Consider the following 21,024-nt stretch of genomic DNA (forward strand, 5'->3'; position numbering starts at 1 on the left):
CTGGTGAGTGGTGACGGCAGTGTACTCTGGAGGTCTTCGGGGAGGGAGGGAGCCTTACCCTGGCCCGTTCCAGACTCCTTCTCTGCTCATGAAATGCAGCTGGACTTTTCAAAGCTGTTGAGAAAAGACCGGAGAAGGATTACTTTTAGAGGCTGAGGCTGGTTCAGCGCTAGAATGCCTACTCGGCACAGGCAAGGCCCTGGGCTCAGTCCTCAGCACTACCACCAAAACCCCAAACAAGCAGAATACAACGTGTGGTGCCACATCACACACAGCACTACAACTGCAGCAGAAATGGCACCTTAAACGGAAATGCTGCCCTGACCCCTAAGGAAACGTGTCTTTACGGCTAGTCACTTTAAGACCCTGGTGGCAGCAATCCCTCCTGGCTTCGCTTGGGTCAGCCCTACACTGCTCTCGGCCTCGTCAGTTAAGCCTCTAAGATCACCTGGTTCAGGCAGAGACGTGAGCGAATCCACCTTGCTTTTTAGTCTCATTAGGAACGGTAGTGGCCAGCTGGGATAGTCAAAACCAACAAGGCCCATGTCTTCTCAGTGCTGTTTCTTTTCAACTGCTGTCAATGGCACTATTAAAATGAACTCAGCTTCATCTTTGAAAACTAAAAAAATTTCAGTCATTGTTGGCACACTGCTGCTGATAGAAGGCTGGGTCCTATTTTGCAGACCTCAGGTTTTGTCTTCAATGGAAAGTTCAGCTGTAGGCCCTCTGCAAATGCACCATGCACTCCAAGTCTATAAGGTGACACACGACAATTTAAGAGACCGGGGAGGACAGGGAAGCATGTGGCTCACTTCACTAAGGAACATTGGTAGTAGGTGAAACTGTGGTCAGTTTCACTTCTGCTGCCCAAGCTGCAAACAGCTGTGAGACTGTGTGCAAAGATAACCTTCCAGGCTGCTGGCTGTGGTGGGGGGGTTAGGGTAGGAGCTGCTAAAAGTAGCAAGAGCACAGATAGGACCTATCCTGCCTGGCCTCTGTGCTTCCGCCCTCACTCCCTGGGGCTGGGCCTCCCAGGCATGCTTCAGAGCTCCAGCAGCATTTGGTTTAAAGACAGTTTACAAAATAGTAATAGCCAGGCGGTGGCAATGCACGTAATCCCAGCACTTGGGAAGCAGAGGCAGGCGGATCTCTGTGAGTTCTAGGCTGGCCTGGTCTACATAGCGAGTTCCAGGACAGCCAGGGCTACACAGAGAAACCCCTGTCTGGGGGGTTGTAGGGGGAAGTAATAACAACAAGAAAGAAAACTTCATTTTAAAGTTCAGAGAACCCTTCCATTTTCTGACAGCAGGGGGAGCTCTAGACTTAGACAAATTTCAAGATCAACTAACCAGCACAGATTCCCTCCTCAACCCACTCAGCTGAAGAATCCATTCCAGGGAACCACCGGGGGTGCCCAGAGGGAAGGAAGCTGGCCCTGGTCCCTGGCTCCACTGTGCAAGGCTGTACCACAGCAAAACTGGCTTTCAGGGCCTGGAAGCAGAAGTCTGGCCTGAGAGTGATGGGCTAGCGCCCCCCCACCCCCACCAGTTTTATCTGTAGGACAGAACACAGCACAAGTAAACACTGGGAAGCAAACGCTGTCCACCAGAACCCTAACAGTTGCTGAGCCTGTTCACTGTCGGTCTGCTGTGACCACACCCCCACAGCAGCGCCCGGGTGCTGTCTGCTTCTTCCAGGGCTCACACAATTCCCCATTCTTTAAGTCCCAGGCACACAGACTCATTCAGTAAGCCACTGGGTGGATGAGAAGGGTGGTTCTAAGTGACCAGAGGTGGGGACATGAGAGGGCTCCACAGCGCAGCTTGAAACCTCCAGTTTTAACAGCCAGGACCCAGCACTAGGGACAGGTTGAAAACTGGGAAAAGCTCCTGCGTCGAGGGACCTGTGTCCCAGTACTGAGTCCCAACAGCTACTCTGCCACGATGCACGGTGTGACTGACTTTTGGAGATGGAGACTCTGCCCACCTCCTAGAGCACTAAGATGCAAATCAGTGGAGCTGGAGGGGTGGCTTTGTAGTTAAGAGTGTTTGCTTATGTAGAGGACCTGGGCTCAGTTCTCAGAACCCACTTCAGGTGCCTCAAAATAACCTGTAACTCCAGTTCCAGGGGATCCAATATTCCCCCTTCTAGTTTCTCAGGGCATCTGCATCTAGTCTGGTACACTTTACACACACACATACACACGTGTGTGTGCGCGCCCACACACACACACACACACGTGTGCACACACACACACACACACACACACACACTATTTTAAAAGAGTTAGGCTGGGCATGGTGGCACACACCTTTAATCCCAGCACTCAGGAGGTAGAGACAGGAGGATCTCTGTGAGTTCCAAGGCAGCTTGGTCTACAGAGTGAGCTCCAGGACAGCCAGGGTTCTATAGAAAGACCCTGTCTTAAAACATGCAAACGAGCCGGGCTTTGGTGGCGCACGCCTTTAATCCCAGCACTTGGGAGGCAGAGGCAGGCAGATCTCTGTGAGTTGGAGACCAGCCTGATCTACGGAGCTAGTTCCAGGACAGGCTCCAAGGCCACTGAGAAACCTTGTCTCGAAAAACCAAAAAAAAAAAAAAAAAAAAAAAAAACAAAAAACAAAAAACAAAAAACAAAAACAAAAAAAAAATGCAAACGAGCAAACCAAATCCGTATCGGCATGGCAGGCAGCACACATCCACAGCTCACATAAACACCACTGCCATCAACACTGGCTAGATGCTCTCAGGCTGGCTGGTTCTGGGCTCCAGCCATAGTTGATTATCTAAAGTCACTGCCACCCCAGGGGGAATGCACAACGCTCGCTTCTAGAAACACGTCTGGCAAGCACAGACACAGCTGGGCATGGGATGGTGCGTGCTCTTCACATACCAACAACAGCTGCCCCCAGTGCAAGATGGAGAGAGGTGAAATGGCGCAGTGGACATAGCTTCTGAGCCCACTGAGCTAATGGCACTTTCCCACACTAGCAAGAAAAACTAATATTCACTGAGGGCTTATATACATGGATAGGCCCAGATTTTTTTTTCCCCAGATGTGGTCTCATTATGTAGCCTACACTAGACACAAACTCAGGATGATTCAGCCTTTCAAGTGCTAGGATCATGGGCATATACCCACATGCCCAGCTGCAAATTCAGATATTTTAACATGCTAGCTAGTCTAGTATATTACCCAAGGAGGGCTGCAGAGAAAGGTCAGGAGTAGAGCACTTGTCACATACGTATAAGGACCTGAGTTCAAATCCTCAGCACCCAATAAAGGCAGGCACAGGAGCATGTGTCAGTAACCCCAGTGCTCTTATGGCGAAGGGAGACACCAACCAGGAGAATCCCTGGCCGCCTGATGCATAGCAGCAGACAGTAAGGCATCTTGTCACTGGGTGAAATGCGAGACCAACGCTTGAGGTTGTCCTCCCATGTGTGCTCCTGTATACAGGAACACATACACCTGGGGCAGGCAACGTCCCATTTATTTATTTATTTAGTTAGTTAGTTCTTCGAGACAGGGTTTCTTCTGTGTAGCTTTGGAGCCAATCGTAGAACTCACTCTGTAGACCAGGTTGGCTTCAAACTAACAGAGATCCACCTGCCCCTGCCTCCCAAGTGCTGGGATTAAAGGTGTGTGCCACCACTGCCCGGCAAACAGCATGCCAGTAAAGTTAGAAAGCCCAGAAAAGTTAGAAAAAAAACTAGAAAATGGCAGCCATGGTTATAACTTAATTCTGTTAAAGAGAATTCTTTCTGCTTCTCTGACTTAGTTTCTCAACTTCTTCAAAAAAACAGAGAAAAGAACCTGTCAGATAGCCGGGCGGTGGTGGCGCACGCCTATAATCCCAGCACTCGGGAGGCAGAGTCAGGCGGATCTCTGTGAGTTCGAGGCCAGCCTGGTCTACAGAGTGAGTTCCAGGACAGGCTCCAAAACCACAGAGAAACCCTGTCTCGAAAAACAAAAACAAAAAAAAAACAAGAACCTGTCAGATGGCTCACAGTGGGGGTAGGTGGTGACATGCCAATGCTATGCCAATTAGATGTACTAGTTAGATGTAGACCTGACTATGGGCTACGTGGAAAGGCAGGCTTGACCATAGCAGCAAGAGGTACAGGGGCACAGAAGAAGGGCTTATGGACCCCTCTGAGACTCCAGGGCTTTCAGACCTGGACAACTATAGTCTGAAAACCAGGGCTTGCTCTCCATGGAGCAGCCTTAGGTCTTAGACAGACCGGGGTGCAGAGCTGGGAGAATTCTTGTGCTGGACACGGCTAGGGAAATGACCAGAAATGACTACATCCTAATCTCTGAGGACTGCTGTTCCAATTTCATACAATGATGCCAGCACTGGCTGAGGTGTAGTTACCCACCAGTAACCACAGAGGGTGGATCCCATCCAGGCCCTCTTCAGCCTCCCCTTCTTCCTTCACCTAAACCTGACCAGCATGTTGGTTCCTGTCAGTTCTTGGGCTGTCTACCTAAGGCTGTGTTTCTCTCTCTCCATTCTGAATTCTACCCCCTGACAACAGGTCTGGCCATCTCAATAGCCACTTCTTCCAGGCAGGAGGAGGAGAGAGCAATGGCTCCTCCTTTCGGCCTGTGAAGACTTCTAGCTAAGCATGTCCCAGGTTCGTGTGGGAGAGATCGGAACTGAGACAGCAAACAACCACTTCTGAGGCCCTGGGGTTTAAGGTTGGGCAACCCCTGTGTGCACCCAGCCAGCTCTGTTAAAGCACACTACAGAAGGTGGCTTGGTGACGGAGATGTAAGACGATACAGGCAAAGCCCTGGGCTTTCTTCATACAGGATCAAGTAACCCTGGGGAGCCCGGATCAGCCTAGCTTCCGTGCTAAGGAGACCCAGGGAAGTAGGACAAAGCAGAAGAAAATGGGTTTTAAGGTCCTGGCCTTGGGTAGTTGAGAGTGTGCAGCCAGGTGGGATGTGCTCATGTGGACTTTGCTTCCCTCTTCCTTGCTGCCTGGAAGGCTTTGCCAGGAAGGTCCAGAACATCATTCATCCCAACTTCCATATTCCCAGAACCCCAAAAAGGCAGTCTCTGAGAAGAGAAGCCCCCTAAGATTCATGCAAACACAAGAGCTGTTAAGAGCACACAGTTCTGGGGCAGAGGGCAGTTTTCAATCCTTTCTCCACCCTGGGAATCTGGGGACACTACGAGCAAAGGCGAGGGTGCAGCTTGGACTGAGTAGGAAGAGAAACCTCAGACACAAGGATGTACTGGCCAAGGGCTGTGGCATTCCTCATCACAGCTTCAGTCCCAGACTGGGCTCCACCCCAGCTGGCTGGAAGCAGTTGCTTCTCTGGGCCTTCCCGCTAGCACCTGTTTTCTTCCTCCCTGACAAGCTTGCTGCCTTAAATGAGCACATTTATGAATTAAGAAAATAACAAGAGTTATGATTTCCATTTTCCCAAGAATATACCGTCTGAGCATTTAAAAGAGGACTCGGCGCTGTGCTCAAGGTGACTACAAGGCTGTGTTCCTGAGCTGAAGCAACTTCTGGAACCAGTACCAGATTTACTGAAGCATTTTGGGCAAGTGAGCCTTCTAGGACAGGACAGGCATTTCTGGAAAAGCTTCTCGTCATGGACAGTTCTTGGGCAGCAAGCCCAATTCCTCATTCCCCACAGACCCACCCACCCTGTGTCTGTCTGTGCACATGTGGGCCTGGGTCTCTCTACAGATGGTGACTGCACTCAGGAGAGGCACGTGGTAACTATCACACATTAGCAGATCTTCCATAGCCAGCCTTTCTTGCTAGTTGTGATGGTGAGGTTTCTAATTTTTATGTTTATGTGTGTGTGTGTGTGTAACTGTGTATGTCTGTGCACCATGTGCATGCAGTGCTCTCAGAGGACAGAAGAGGGCGCAGTATCCCTGGGACTGGGACTAATAGATGGTTGTGAGCTGCCATGAAGGTGCTGGAAGTTGAACCTAGGTCCTCTTCTCCAGCCCCTTTAATTTTTATTCCTTCTTCCTTCCTTTCTTTCCTCCATCCCTTCTCTCTTTTTTCTTTGAGACAGGGTTTCTTTATATAGGGTTTTCCTGGAACTTGCTCTGTAGACCAGGCTGGACTCAAACTCAGAGATCCATCTGCCTTTGCCTCCTGAGTGCTGGGATTAAATGCAAGCACCACCACCACCCAACTTTAATTTTTATTCTTTTTTTTTTTTAAAATAGCTTGTATATTCAACACAGCTGCATTTTTTTTAAATATTTATTTATTATTATGTTTACAATATTCTGTCTGTGTATATGTCTGCAGGCCAGAAGAGGACATCAGACGTCATTACAGATGGTTGTGAGCCACCATGTGGTTGCCGGGAATTGAACTCAGGACCTTTGGAAGAGCAGGCAATGCTCTTAACCACTGAGCCATCTCTCCAGCCCCAATTTTTATTCTTAAAAACTACATTTTTAAAATTTTTTGTGTGTATCAGTTTGCTCTTTCTACCCTGTGAGTCCCAGGACATCAGACTTGGTGGCAAATGCCTTCATCCACGGAGACATCTCCTAAGCCCTGGTGGTTAGTATTGTTAACTTGGAACAATCTAGAATCCCTTGGAAGAGAAATCTTACTGAGAGGCTGTATAAGACAGGCTGGCCTGTGGGCACATCTGTGGGGCGTGGGGTACCCTGGTCATGGTAGCTGAGGTGGGAAGGCAGGGGATCCTGAGCTGTAAACTTCAGAGTGGGGAGAATGAGCTGAGCACAGGCATGCAAACATGAAGGAACTCCTCTCTGCTTCATGACTGTGGATCCCGCGGGGCTCGCTGCTTTGGGCTTCAATCACAAACAATGGTGACTGTAGTCTGGGACTGTGAGCTAAACGCCCTTTCTCCCTAAGAGCTCTAACCGTGGCTTTTTATGGCGTCATCACTTTCTCTAAGTCGGCAACAGGCAGAAGGAGACCTCAGCTTTAGTCACAGGCAAATAGAAAGAGGTGCAGTCTCTTATTTTATTTCTTCTCCCTTGCTTGAAAAGGCCACATGGAGGAAAAGGGGTCACTGGATAACCAAACTGCTCCCAGAGTAGGCAGAATCCTGCCATATCCCTTGCCCCCAGTACAAGAGTACAAGAACTCCTACTACTCAAGGCCAATGAGAGGCAGATATGTTAGCTTTCCCCTCTCTGAGAGGGCGGCTGTGGAGGCCACTAGTTCACAGGCAGCAGCTGCCACCAAGTCTTCAATCATCGGAACAGGCCTGTGCTCTACTTCCACTTGGGGGAGAACAGAGTAGCAATATTCTCCATGAAGGAACTGTCAGAAACCATGAATTTCCCCAAGTATGATTCAAGACAAGGGCATTCCAGCAGAATTCAAGGACCTCTAGAATCCTGGGCTCCAAGAAGTCTTACCTTCAGTGGCTTGGCAATTTTAGTACCACAAAAACTTGAAAATCATTATTTCACTAGTCCAAAGAACAAAAAGAAGCAAGAAGGTGGGGTTTCAAAAACGCTCATTCTCCACGCCCCAGTGATTAACGGAGTAACATGTGGAAGGACTTCACGTGTGCTTCACGAACTTTCTCAACAGTCTGCTTTGAGTTTTCAGCTCTGGGATGTGAGGGCCATCTGCCAGCCCACTGATTGCCAAGGTTGACATTTCAACTCTGCTGACTTCATAGCTAAGGAGTTCTAATTTCTGGAGCTATATTCCTGGGAGTCAACGATTCAGGCTGGGTGGGGGAGCTCGGCAACAGAGTCTAGCACACGTGAAGTCCTGACAAATAGGTCAGGCTTTCTGCTGCTCTCCTCAGACCTGGGCTAGACCCAGTCGTGCTGAGCCGTCCTCCTGCTGACAAGATCGCAGCGGGTCTTCACACCCGGGTGTTCTCCCAGCAGGGGAAGAGCACAAAGCCCACACAGAGGCAGGAACGAGAAAGGGCCTCACATCCTACGGAAGGGCATAGGCTGGCCACGCCACTGACAGGTCAAGGGCTGGCATCAACATCAAGGAGATGATTCTGGGATTCTACACACAGGCAGAGGAGGTTCACTCCAGGGCAAGGTAAACCCACTGGAGCAATTCTAGGGGCCTAGAAATCATGTAATAAATTGGAGGTGGACTGCCTGGATAACTGTCCAGTCAGAGAATATGCAATATTCTTTGAGAAGCATCCATATAGCACAGAAGAAACTAAACACCCATGATTTAACACATGGTATCATGACAGAAGCAGAAAGCTGCCTTAGAGACTTCCAGTCTCCCAAAATGGTAGGTAGGCATGGACAGCAGCCTGGAAGGCCAGTTACTCTCATGCTACCTCCCCAAATGTGACGTCCTGACCTCACCAATCATAGGACTTCAACTGGATACTGTTTGTTTCAACTGAATCCTCTTCCTTTGCTTATGTAGCAGAGGAAGATCAATCTTGAGCTCCTGCCCCACCCTGTCTGCTGAGAGCTAGGATGACAGGTATGTGCTACCACACTGGCTTATGTGCTGCTGGGGTCTGGACCCAGGGCTTCATGCATGGCAGGCAAGCACTCTACCATGTGAGCCTCACCCCAGCCCCCCTTCAACTACTTTCAGACTTGAAAATTCCTGTGTGGGTAAGTACCACTATAAACTGTTTCCTTCAAGAATCAATAACAGGTCTAGAGCCAGAAAAGCTGGGCTGGATCTGTCTCTGTTCCTAAGCAGCAAGAGCAAGGGCAAGTCATGTGACTTCTGAGGCTTCTGTCCTCATCCACAAACAGCAGCTACACTTACGACCACACCCAGTGATTATTAGCATTGAACGAAGTGAAAGTATTCTGCCATCTGCTAAACTGGGTTAAGACTAAGGCACTGTTCCTGCTGCAGTTTCCTCCCTGCCTGCTCTCTGGGAAGAAACAGCTCGTGCAAGAAGCAACGCTGAGCACTGCCTGTGCCCGACCTCCACTCTTTGTCCCTCTGTTCAGCCGACTCACCACGCCTACCAAAATATCTGCAACAAAGACCACTGATCAGAAAGTCGTGTCAACAGCTCTAGGGCCTGAATATGACAACTAGAACCAGAACTAAGTCCACGAGAACCGAAGACAGCTTGAGTAGAGAAGGGACCACACATCTAGGGCAAGCAAGATCCAAACTAAAAGTCATGAGCACTCAACACATATCCTGTTTCGGTATGCAGGTTTGACACCACCCTTGTTTTGGTACTTGGCTGTCACCCCCACCCAGACCAACTACCAAGAATGAAGACAGAGGGGTGCAAGTGATGGCTCAGTCAGTAAAGTCTTCTGAAAACATAAATTCAACCCTCTAGGAAATATATATATATATATATATATATATATATATATATATATATATGTTTTAAAGCTAGATACAGTGGTACATGCTTGTAACCCCAGGGTCTCCACACACATATACTTCACCCATACACACACACAGAAAGGATGAATGCAGGAAGCAGAGATCTGAGGTACAGCTGCTCAATCCACCAGTGGTGGGAAAGGCCAAAGCTAGGGGAGGGGATATACAGATTAGTACACACAGATGTCAAAGATATGGCACACTAAGGGTTAAAACACCAGGGCCAAACACTTTGAATCTGGTTGCTATGGCATCTGTGAGTATTTCCCAGAGGTCCATGTTTTAAACTTAGTCCTTAGCCCATGCTTCTACCAGGAAGTGATAAACCCTTTAGGACGGTACAGCTTTGAAAAAGATAAGGATAGTGGGACCCCCCCCCCATCCCTTTCCTTCCTTCACTCCCCAGCTGTATGAAGTGAACAGCTTCACTGTGCATGTGTGTGCACTTCACTGTACATGTATGCATGTGTGCTTCATTGTGCATATACAGGCATTTCACTGCGCAGCAGGAACTGCACAGCTTCACTTTACTTCACCATGGCATGCTCTCTGCCCACAGGCCGGTCAATCATGTATTACAATCTCAAAAAATATGACGCTAGCTATTCTTGCAGAAGACACAGATTAGGTTCCTACCACTGGCTTGGTGGCTTACAACCACTGTACCTCCAGTTCCAGGAGATCTGATGCCCTTCTGGGTACCAGGCACACATGTGATGCAGACATGCATGGAGGCAAACACATATATACATTAAAAGAAACTGTGAGCAAAACATTTTATGAACTGATTATGTCATGATTTTTGTTACAGTGACAGAAGTGCGAACAGAACCCAGGTCCTCTGCAACAACAGTAAGCACTCTTAACCACTCAGTCATCTCTCTGCTCCCTTTTAGAGCTCTTTTTTCTTTTACATTTTATATATTTTGTGTATTGTGGGGTGGATGTACACATCATGGCACATGTGTAGAAGTTAGAGGGCAACTATCTGGGTGTCTTTGCTTCTCCCATGTGGGTCTTGGAGATCAAACACAGGTGGTCAGGATGTGCCTTTACCCAACGAGCCATCTTGCTGGCCCTTTACCTTCTTTTTAAGAACTGTCTCTTGTTAATCCTCGATCTTGATGACTGGGCTAGACTGGCCAGCAAGTCCCAGGGATCCCCCAGTACCACCTCCCCAGGCTAGGTTTGTAGGCACATGTCACCACAGCCAACTCTCTGTGTAGCTCTGGCTGCATGGTCAGCTGTTGAAGAGTGCCACGTCCTTACGGTTGCGAACAGTGTTTACACATGACTTCAGCAGCACTCTGCAGCTAGACTTCAGACTGGCCTATGATTCCAGCACATCCCCCTTCCTCGGTAAAGTCCAAAACAGTTAAGAAAAAAGAGACTCAGGCATGATGGCAAGCAAGCATTTGGGAAGCTGAGAGAGGATGATCTGAATGTTGGAAAGGAGCCTCAAAACACACTGACACAGGCACAGAAAGACACCCCAAAATGACCACTTTTTCTGAATATCCCTTAGTCTTCTATCTGGATAAGTTGTAAATCATCTTCGTCCTCTTCCGGAAGAATCTAAATCATCGTATCATCAGATGCACCGGCTCCGTTTGTCACGCCATGATTTCTCTTTCATCCATGTGTGGTGCTGAGGACGAACCTCAACCTCAGGATGCTGGGCTGTAGAATTAGCAAAGTAGCCACCCGGACGGCCTCACAATCGCCTGTTTCCTTTACTGTCTTCCAGGTTTTTGCTGAGACAGGTTCTCAGATGCAGGCCAGACCGGCCTGGAATGCATTATGTAGACCAGGTATACATCATAGCACCCTGATCACTTATTACCTTGCAAAATGTTGTCCTTTATATGGACACACCTCAGATAATAAGAACAAATTATGGAGAGTAACTACCTTCCTGTTGTTTTGAAAAGATAATAAAATTGTATAAAATCCCCATCGAAAAGATTACTTGGAAGCCCATCATGACGGTACACACCTTTGATCCCAGCAGTAGGGAGGCAGAGACAGGCAGATCTTTACAAGTTTGAGGCCAATCTGGTCACATAGCAATTTGTAAGCCAAAGTTACGTGTTAGTGCCACCTTTCACAAAACAAAGAGATGGTCTGTCAGGAAATGGCACTTGCTGCTAAACCAGACAACCAGAGCATGATCCTTGGGACACACATGGGAGGAGAGAATCAACTCCCTCAAGTCTTCCAACCTCCCTGCCTGACTACCCTGTGACACAAACAAACCCACCCCCCACATACACTCACTCACACAATAAATAATTTTTGTTTTGTTTTTGAGACAGATCTCTACATAGCTATGGCTACCCTGGAACTTGCTCTGTAGACCAGCCTGCCTCTGCCTCTCAAGTGCTGGGATTAAAGGCGTGTGCTATTATGCCTGGTCAATAAATAAATAAATGTTAATAGCTCAATAAAGCTTGTCCTTGGTTTTTTGTTTAGATTCGGGCACAACACACAGTGAACTCCACACTCCTATTTTAGGGCTTGTGAGCAACGAGCGCGAGGAGGAGGCTCTGTGACAGTCACTGTTCACTGAGGCACACACATGCTGAGACAGCAGAAGAGAGACAAGGACTCCGATGTCCATCAAGACTGAAACACGGGCCCAGTCGGCCTTCCTGAGACAAAGGAAAGCATTCCAGGGACCACATGCCCACATGCCTAACACAGTTTTCCCTGGACTTCAAATCTAGGGACCAGTCCAACTCATTCCAGAAATACACATTTTACCAGTGTTTATAAAAACAAAACAAGGAAAAAAACCCCACAAAAATCAGAGCTGCAACTACAGTTAAACATTTCCACATTTCTGTGGAAAGGACACATCAGCTCATGGGGGTCTTTGCTTTAACCAAGAAGATGAAGACGAGGAGCTGGAGGAGGAAGGGAGGAAGGGAAAGGAAAGGATGGGAGGGAGACAACAAAAGGTGCCGAAATCACCTCTGTGTTTGAAAGGGCAGACGGGCTACGCTGAGGCTCTCAGAGCAAGGGTCTGAAGGCAGACGGAGCCTGGGGCAACCAGAACTAGAATTGGCAAAGGTGTGTTGGGGGTGGGGTGTATTTTAAGCTCCTTTTGGAAAGAGTAGATCTTGGCCAAACCACTAGTTAACAGGAGTAGTAATTCAGAGACTAATACACAGACCTTCTAGCAACTTCCAGATGGACTTGAGCAAATGAAGACAATGGAAGCTTAAGACAAGGGTTTGTCCCACCTGGATCTGACATGAAGGCACTAATCTATGAAGTTTCTGCTGAGACAGAACACCCCTGACAATGTTATCCATTGCTAAAAACAAACAGCATTTCCAGGCTGGTGATTTGGCATTAAGAGCATTTGCTCTTTTTGCAGAGGACTCTGGTTTGATTCCCAGCACCCACATGGCCAGCATCACAACTGCCTGCCACTTCAATTCAGGGAATCCTGGTGCTTTCTTCTGACCTTTGTGGGCACCAGGCATGCATGTGGTCCACTTACATACATGCATGTAAAGTACTAATACATAGTAAAATAAATAAATGTAAAAAACAAACACGTACACCTTTGAATAAGCAAACATTTACCCAGAGACCTACAACTTTCTTTTGTCACCTTAATCTTTAGTAGGAAACAAAGGTAGTTCATCAGCACCGAGTGCACACCTAGTGTAACAAGGTTTGGTTCAGTCTACCCTCCCCCAATCCACAAAGAAGAATTTAACTTGAGTGGAAAAGGAAATGTAGTAAAAACTCCCAGTGCTTCACAGAGCGACATGTAACCTTTTGTCAAACTAAGACATCTCTTCTGGGTCAGATGAACAGGAAAGCTTCAGCAAGCACTGGGGCCTAACAAAATGGTCACTTAAAGGGATTGTGGGTGGGCACTGTCTCTGTGTAGACCAGGTGGCCAACATCCTAAGCAAGAGATGGGCAACAGGATCAGACTGCAGAACAGGAGGGGTGGAATGGAGCTGGGTCAGTCTATTCAGGGCCTTAGGAACCCACTGCTGTCAGCCATTCTTTGCAGGGTCAGCATGAGACATGTGGGGTTTACATGCAGACCTACAAACCATCCTAATCAACTGGCAGAACCAGTTACTCTCCTGACGATGTGTGTGAGTACATCAGCAGAGGAGGCCTCTGGATGGCACTAACTAGCTGCCCTCATACACTCTGAATTCTCCTAACCAGTCAGCCATAAGAGTCACCAATGGCAGTGCCTAGACACAGGGGAACACCACTAAAATATAAAGACATGGTTTGAGATGGCTTTGCAGGTAAAGGTGCTTGCTGTCAAGCTTGATGACCTAAGTTTAATTCCTGGGTCTTGAATGAAGGGAGAGAAGTGACTCCTGAAATCTACACAAGGCACATACATATGTACACACATAGAGAACCACACACGTACACATACATATACAGACACATATACTCACACACAGATAGCACACACATCCCCACATACAATAAGAAAAATAAATGAAAGGACATGGTATAGCTTGGATAGAGCTCAGGGGAAGAGCATTTATCCAGCATATGAGGACCTGGGTTTGACTTTCAGTACCCAAAAACAAAAGAGAAGGAAAGGAGGAAGGAAGAGAGGGAGGGAGGACATGAAGGAATTAAAAAGACAAGCTCAAGAGGACCAAGCCAAGCTCCCAGAGCACTTCAAGGACAAAGATTTATTTCTCCACCTCTGTGCTGAGGTGTCATGGTTGCTCTGGATCAGCTTGTGATGACGGATGAACAGGTTGGCTGCAACACCACAAATGCTCCTGCTCTTTGCTCGCTGTCAAGGAGTCGCGATGGAACAGGCCAAGAAGGAAAAAACAACCGTGGCTCTACTCTCACATCCAGAGTCGCAGGAGTTCCTTCTCATTTGCTTGCTCAGGACAACGTCCACACTTGCCTTCTTAAACCGTTATGTACAGCTGCACAGCTGGCCCTGTCAGAACGCTGTTCCTATCCCTCACTTTGCTCTGGACTGAAAGACCTGCTTGCTTCCTGCAGGTGCCATCTTCCCTCCTTTTTCCTCAGAAAGCACCAGAGAAAGTTCAGAGCCAAGACTGCGTGGGCCCACTTTTTGGCACTATGCATTTGATGGGTTTTAAGTGGTGTTATATTTGAGACATGTTTACATAATGAGAATAAAGGATACTGGGAAATGACGTTGTTCAGAACACTGCAGAAAGCAGCTCCATACCCACAGTTGAGACACATGAACCACAGAGGAAGGTATGTGGGAACTAGAAGACTTTAATCCCCTAAATCCATGAGAAGGCCACTCCCAGTGCTGAACGGCACACAGAACAAGAACAACCGTAATGGGAAAGAAGCCACGGGAGTACATCACGTCCTGCAGATTCGATGAGTGAGCTGAATCAAGTAGTCCATCCTACATGGGACCGTGAATGAGGGTTCTGGGGCAAGCTAGGCTCATCTTCCTTCCCACAGTCATACGCGGGGGGAAGAGGCTGGATGAAAAGATTTAAGGTATAAACCAGAAATAAAACACAGCCACAAAACCTTGTCCTTTCTCTGCCGTGGCTTACCTGCCCTTCCTCCTCAGTTGTGCAACAAACTTAGATGGAAGGACTCTGGGAACGTCTCAGGCCAATCGATGGACTCTAAGTGGATGCTTCAGAGAGCTGCTACTTTCAGTTTGCCTGGGCTTCCCTTAAGAGGTTTGCGATGGAGGTGAGGAAAGCAGCACGCAGCAGTGAAGGGGCGAGGGTGGGAGGGGATGCTGGGGACCGCCAGGTGATGCTGAGGTAAGGTTACCCACCACTGCGGGCTAGCCTCTCTGGGAGCCTGGGGCCTAACCCTGCATTCCCGCACACTGGTTGAGAGGGGACTCTCACACCTGAACTCTTCTAGGCTTCAGCTTTCTCTCTTACCATCTTTTCTGCTCCCATTTCCTCCCCAAAGAAGCTGGAAATCAGCACTGTCCACAAGAAAGCTCCTGGTGGGTGGGTTGGGGGAGACACTCTGAAGGCCATGGAGAGGTGAGCATTCCCAATTCATAGAACAGGCACACCCAAGCATGCAGTTTGACTTCAAGACAGCTGGAGGCCGTGAGCTCCCAGTAAGATGGGAGAGTTTATTGAGGTTATTTCAAACACTGTGACCAGAATTCTAGCCAGTTTGCTAGTTTTTGTTTTTTTCTACACACACATCACTTTGCAATCAGGTGTCTTTATTCACCTAGGGCCAGGTACTGGAGGACAGGAACACAAGTGACTTTCTCTAAGAGTTCAGGAAGGTAGAGGGACACATGGACACCTGTAGTTTCTGAGCACCACGCTAAAGCATATCTTCCTAAGATATGGCTGGTCAGTTCTACCCAGATGATCCTCAGCAGCACATGAAAGTCAGGAAGAAGAATGTGAGCAGCCCAAACCTACTGCTGGTCCTGAGAACAAGGCTCTCAAAACCAGTGATGCATCCGCAGCCAGCCCATGCGGATGTGCACTGGGTAGACTATAGTAACCCAGACTTGGTTGTTTCATGTCTGGAGGGCACGTATCAGGGCCTCGTGTTTCTTTCATTTTGATGTTGTCTAAAACCATCTTAGGTACAAAGCGGACATAAACATAGATGCCCTTCGTGTAGGGGTAAGCAGATGAGGCTTGCTTCTTGATGAGGTCTGCAGACTGGCAGTTCTGGAATGTTCTATAAAACACACAGATTACTGCCTACCAGGAACACTGCCAATCTACTGCAGAACCCTGAGACTGAGGCTGGGGTTGGAACCCTTCTCTGGAGGATCACAGACTACATAGAACAACAGGCCAATCAGACCGCAGTAAGGTGCAGCGAACAGAAAGATTAACACCGTGATGGAGTCAAACATTGTCCTCAGTTGTTCAGAACCTGCAATGGCTTCCTACTGTGCTCAGAGCACCCTAACTCCCCTGGAGCACCCTAACTCCCCTGGAGCACCCTAACTCCCCTGGAGCACCATAACTCCCCTGGAGCACCCTAACTCCTCTAGAGCACCCTAACTCCTGGCTCATCATACTCCAGACACTGGCTTATTTGATATTCCTTTCCTGTTTCGTCTGTTGTGGGGTTTTGAAAGAGTCTCATAGTATGATTCTCTCTGGCCTTGAACTTCTGCCTCTGTCTTCCAAATGATGGAATTAAAGGAATGTGCCACCACACCAGGTTTCTTGGCCAGCTTATCCAAAGCGACTCCAGTTTTTTCCTGTTGCTGTTAGCAGATCCACCAGGTAAATTTATACACAGCACTTACCAGGTTCTTAAATTATCTTCCTCATTTGTCTCCACTTCCTTTGCTTTCTAACCATAAATCTCCTGAAAGCAGGGGCAGATTTATCTTGCACTATCAACTGCACACATTACTACTTTGAATGAGTGACTGACAACATGGGCACCATGGCAACAGGGGAGTAGGCACCGAAGTGAGATGAAGCTCAGTTTTCCCATGAAAGCAGATGTTGCTGATGTGTGTAGGCGTGTGTGTGTGTGTGTGTGTGTGTGTGTATGCGCGCGCACAAGCATGCATGCTCATGCGCATGTGTATGTTATCTTCTTCAGGGTGGATCCCAGTGGTGATGACATACCACCAGGGGAGGGACCCCGTCAGTCTGCTGAGAACTCAGTAAAGAAACGTCAAAAGATCAAGACCGCTGGCCCCAGCCTTCACTATCTACAATGCTCTTAGTAGTCAAAGCAGGCTTTCTTGTTTCTAACAAATTCTAAGGTTTGATTTCATTTCTCCCCCAAGGGATGCAGCCACTGGGACAGAGTGATGGCAGCTCACCAACAGCGCCATTCAGGCATGCACACACCCATACCCTCCATGGGTACCTCAGGATCTCTCTAAAATAAACTGTAGTCCATTGACAATACCTGTCCGCAATAGAGAACAGTTTTCTCTCCCCAGTGCCTGAGCATGGAGGTGAAGTGTACACCAGCAGAACAGCCCCTGCTCCTCTCATGAAGGGAAGTTGTAAAGCCAATGAAAGGTACAGTTACAAAGCAAGGACTATTTGCTGACCCCCTCGAAGCCTAACACTGCGTGTTTTACAGGACGTGATGAATCTGGGTGACGGATGACCCAGTTACCAAGAACTGATGGAAAAGTAAGAGGCAGGTACAACTGGAAAATAAACCCATGGCCTTTGCTGTTACATGCTCCTGTGCCACACAGGAGCCACTCCAACACAAAGAGCAAGTGTACAAATGTTGAGAGAGAGACACTTACGCGGCATGATCCCTTGGCTCACCAGCTCCTCCCGGGTCCGCCGCTGCTGGAGCTTCAACTGCAGCACTGCATGGCAGCAAAGAGAAGACAGGTGAAGTCAGTCAGCCATCCCACCACAGCAGACACATTTTCAAATGCAGAGAACGTCCAAAATATAAGCTATATTGTAAAAGGAGGATCCCAAACTGCAACTGTGTGTAACTGCAGAAGTGGCCTGACAGCAAGGGTTTCCGCATTCTGCTGTGGGCGGCAAGAGGAAGTTGCGAAGGGTCTTGCAGGGCGATAACAATCCACAAACTACCAGGCTTGCCTCTTGCTTAAAACCTACAGGTCTCAGCCTTCCTCTTGGGACTGAAAACACCAATTTTAAGTTCATGGGGCCAGGACCCAGCACAAAGAGCTTCCCGGCTGCTGTGCAGGTTTTCAGCGGATGTTTGCACATGGACAAGCTGAACAAGTGCTGTGTCACAGAGACCAGGGGAGCCGCATATTTGTAAAACTTTTCTTTCGGGTCTAAAAATTAGGGCTATTTTCACCATGCACCGTTCCTCTAGACTAGAAGCTATCCTGCCATTAACATGGCTCTGTTCTTTTTCTTCATTTTCATCAGGGCCTTTCTTTCTCCGTTGAGATGAGACAACCAAGCGATATGACTCAACGCACATCCGGGCTAGTGGAGAAAGACAGGTGTCTCTCTCTCTGCACTCCATCCTGCAGCACTGCTTAAATGCAACAGCAGGGGGCTTTATTAAATTAAGCATCAATCATCTCTATTCAGAAGAACAGCTAGCACAGCTGTAGTGAGAGACCAAGGAAAGTCCAGGGAGGGCCGAAGGGTCCCACAGCCAAGGCAAGCCCCCTTTCACTGAGCAGGCTTCAGCTGCAGGCCCCACTAGGAATGGTGGTGTGCTTGCAGGGGCCTTTTCTGCACAGCAGTTTTTAGAGGCATCCAAGGATAAAGGAACAATGACTACTCAAATTTGTGTCCCGAGCTCTTTTCCCTCCCCAGCACTAGCAGTGTCTGAACCCTCTTCGGCAATTCTGCCTCCTCAGAAACTGCCCTAATTTCACCATGTTCCCAGGCTGCCAGCGTGACTTGCAAGCTGTCCTCCCCTAGGGTGACACGCCCCAGTGAGGTTAAGTCTTACTCTTCCTTAATTATCACAGACCTTTCTCCATCTTTAAATTTCATTTTTGCTAGAAAATGCTCACTTTCTCCATCTGGGATCCCCTACATTCAGAACTACTCTGGGTCACCTAAGCCACTTGCTACCTGTGTAGTGATGCCTTCTGCTGTGTATAGTTACCCCAGAATACCCCGGAACCTCTCCCCTGATAGTTTATAAAGTCCTTGAAGTTAAAAAAAAAAAAAGGTCTTATTAAGTTGAGCACAGTGGCTCTTAACTATAATCCCAGCCCTCTGGAAGCTGAGGCAAAGGACTACTACAAATTCTATATCAACTTGTGGTTATACAGTAGAAGTCTGTCTCTAAAAAGAAAAACAAAGAAATGTTATTTTGTTTGTTTGTTTTTTCAAGACAAGGTTTTTCCGTGTAACAGCCCTAGCTGTCCTGGAACTAGTTCTATAGACCAGACTGGCCTTGAATTCACAGAGATCTGCCTGCATCTGCCTCCTGAGTGCTGGGATTAATTTCCCAGTACATTTATGTTTTAAAATCACTTCAGTTTCATTTTCATAAGATCCATAAGAAGATGGTTATTACTTAACCCATTTTATAGGTTAGCCAAGTGAGGCCTACAGAGATTAATCAGTCAAATTTGTCTCACTAATAAGGGGTGGAGCAGTATTTGAACCCAAACACTGATGTCATAACCTGAGCTCCTAACTTTGTTTTCCCAGGATTTTCTGCAAGTGAGCTCTGCTGAGATAACAGGCCTCCTGAGTTCATTATCTGGTGCTGAGGAAAACCGCTGGTTCAGATTAGGGTCAAAGGAGATGAGGTAATCAACTTCAGTGGAGGAATTTAACCTAGGAACTGACTACAGAGTAACATAAATGTAGGTCAACACAGCAGCAACACATTTGCTTTTGTTCTTGGTGACTATTGACATGCTTTTAACTTATTTACACACCCACACCCACCCCCCCCACATGTACACCCCCCCCCCACATGCACATCCACACACCCTCAGGCCAGGCTTGTAACTCATTGGTTGTACCTAACATGTACAAGGCTCTGAGTTTTAACCTCAATACTGAGGAAGAAGGTGGGTAGCTCTGCAAAGATGGCTATGATCATTATTTCTTATACAAGTAAGGAGATTAGAGCACAGACTTTTTAATTTTTTACTTTGTGCCATGCAGCTTATAGAACAGAAGCTGGGTTCCATCCTGGTCTCTGTAAATCTCAGGTTTGGTACTTAGCACGGAACACACATTCATAAGAAAGGAAAGGGAAGGCAGGTGGTGGTGCACGCCTTTAATATCAGCATTTGGGAGGCAGAAGCAAACGGATCTCTGTGAGTTCGGGGCCAGCCTGGTCTACAGAGTGAGTTCCAGGACAGGCTCCAAAGCTACACTGCAGGAGGAAAGTCGCTTGTTTGTTCCCAGCTGCTCGGCCTGAAATAATCACGCAGAAACGATATTATTTAAAACACCGGGGGGCTGGAGATATGGCTCAGTGGTTAAGAGCACTGACTGCTCTTCCAGAGGACCCGGGTTCAATTCCCAGCACCCACATGGCAGCTCACAACTGTCTGAAGATCCAGTTGCAGGGGATCTGACACCTTCACACCAATGCACATAAAATAAAGTTAAATAAAGCATCAAAAACAAATAATAAAAAAAAAACACCGTTTGGCCCATTAGCTCTAGCTTATTATTTGCTAACTCTTACATCTTAATTTAACCCATCTCCATTAATCTGTGCATCACCACAAGGTTGTGGCTTCCCAGCAAAGTTTCAGTGTGTCTGTATCCAGCAGCGGCTCCATGGCTTCTCCCTGACTCTGCCCTTCTTTCTCCCAGCATTCAATTTAGTTTTCCCTGCCTAACTCTGTTTCCCTATAGCTCTGCTATAGGCCCAAAGCAGTTCCTTTATTAGCCAATGGTATTCACAGCATACAGAGAGGAATCCCACATCACTACACTGAGAACCCTGTCTTGAAAAACAAAAAAAAAGGGAGGGGACTAAAAAAGGAAAGCCAAGCTGGACAAGACGGGAGAGGATAAAAGGGCAGGGACAGCCTGTCCTTTTCTACAGCATTGATTGATTGACTGATTGGTTTTTCAAGACAGGGTTTCTCTGTAGCTCTGGAGCCTGTCCTGGAACTAGCTCTTGTAGACCAGGCTAGCCTCGAACTCACAGAGATCCGCCTGCCTCTGCCTCCCAGTGCTGGGATTAAAGGCGTGCGCCACCACCGCTCGGCTTTGCTACAGTATTTCTAAGACTCAATAAACTATTAGAGAATACTTAAATATAACAAATTAA

The 21,024-nt window shown here is 47.8% G+C and overlaps 1 protein-coding gene across 2 annotated transcripts in view; it reads right to left on the reverse strand.

Moving 5' to 3' along the window:
* Positions 1-21,024, reverse strand: part of Mrtfa (myocardin related transcription factor A) — a 96,334-nt gene that overhangs the window by 14,287 nt on the left and 61,023 nt on the right. For both annotated transcript variants that reach the window (XM_041671691.1, XM_041671690.1), the window contains exons 2-3: positions 17,573-17,638; positions 59-114 (exon numbers count right to left, since the gene is read on the reverse strand). In XM_041671691.1, the coding sequence (XP_041527625.1) occupies positions 59-114; positions 17,573-17,638 (122 nt within the window). The remainder of the gene's footprint in view (positions 1-58; positions 115-17,572; positions 17,639-21,024) is intronic.

The sequence above is a fragment of the Microtus oregoni genome, unplaced genomic scaffold (assembly GCF_018167655.1).
Source record: "Microtus oregoni isolate MIOR12 unplaced genomic scaffold, Mior012 000022F_ref0000154, whole genome shotgun sequence".
NCBI lineage: Eukaryota > Metazoa > Chordata > Mammalia > Rodentia > Cricetidae > Microtus > Microtus oregoni.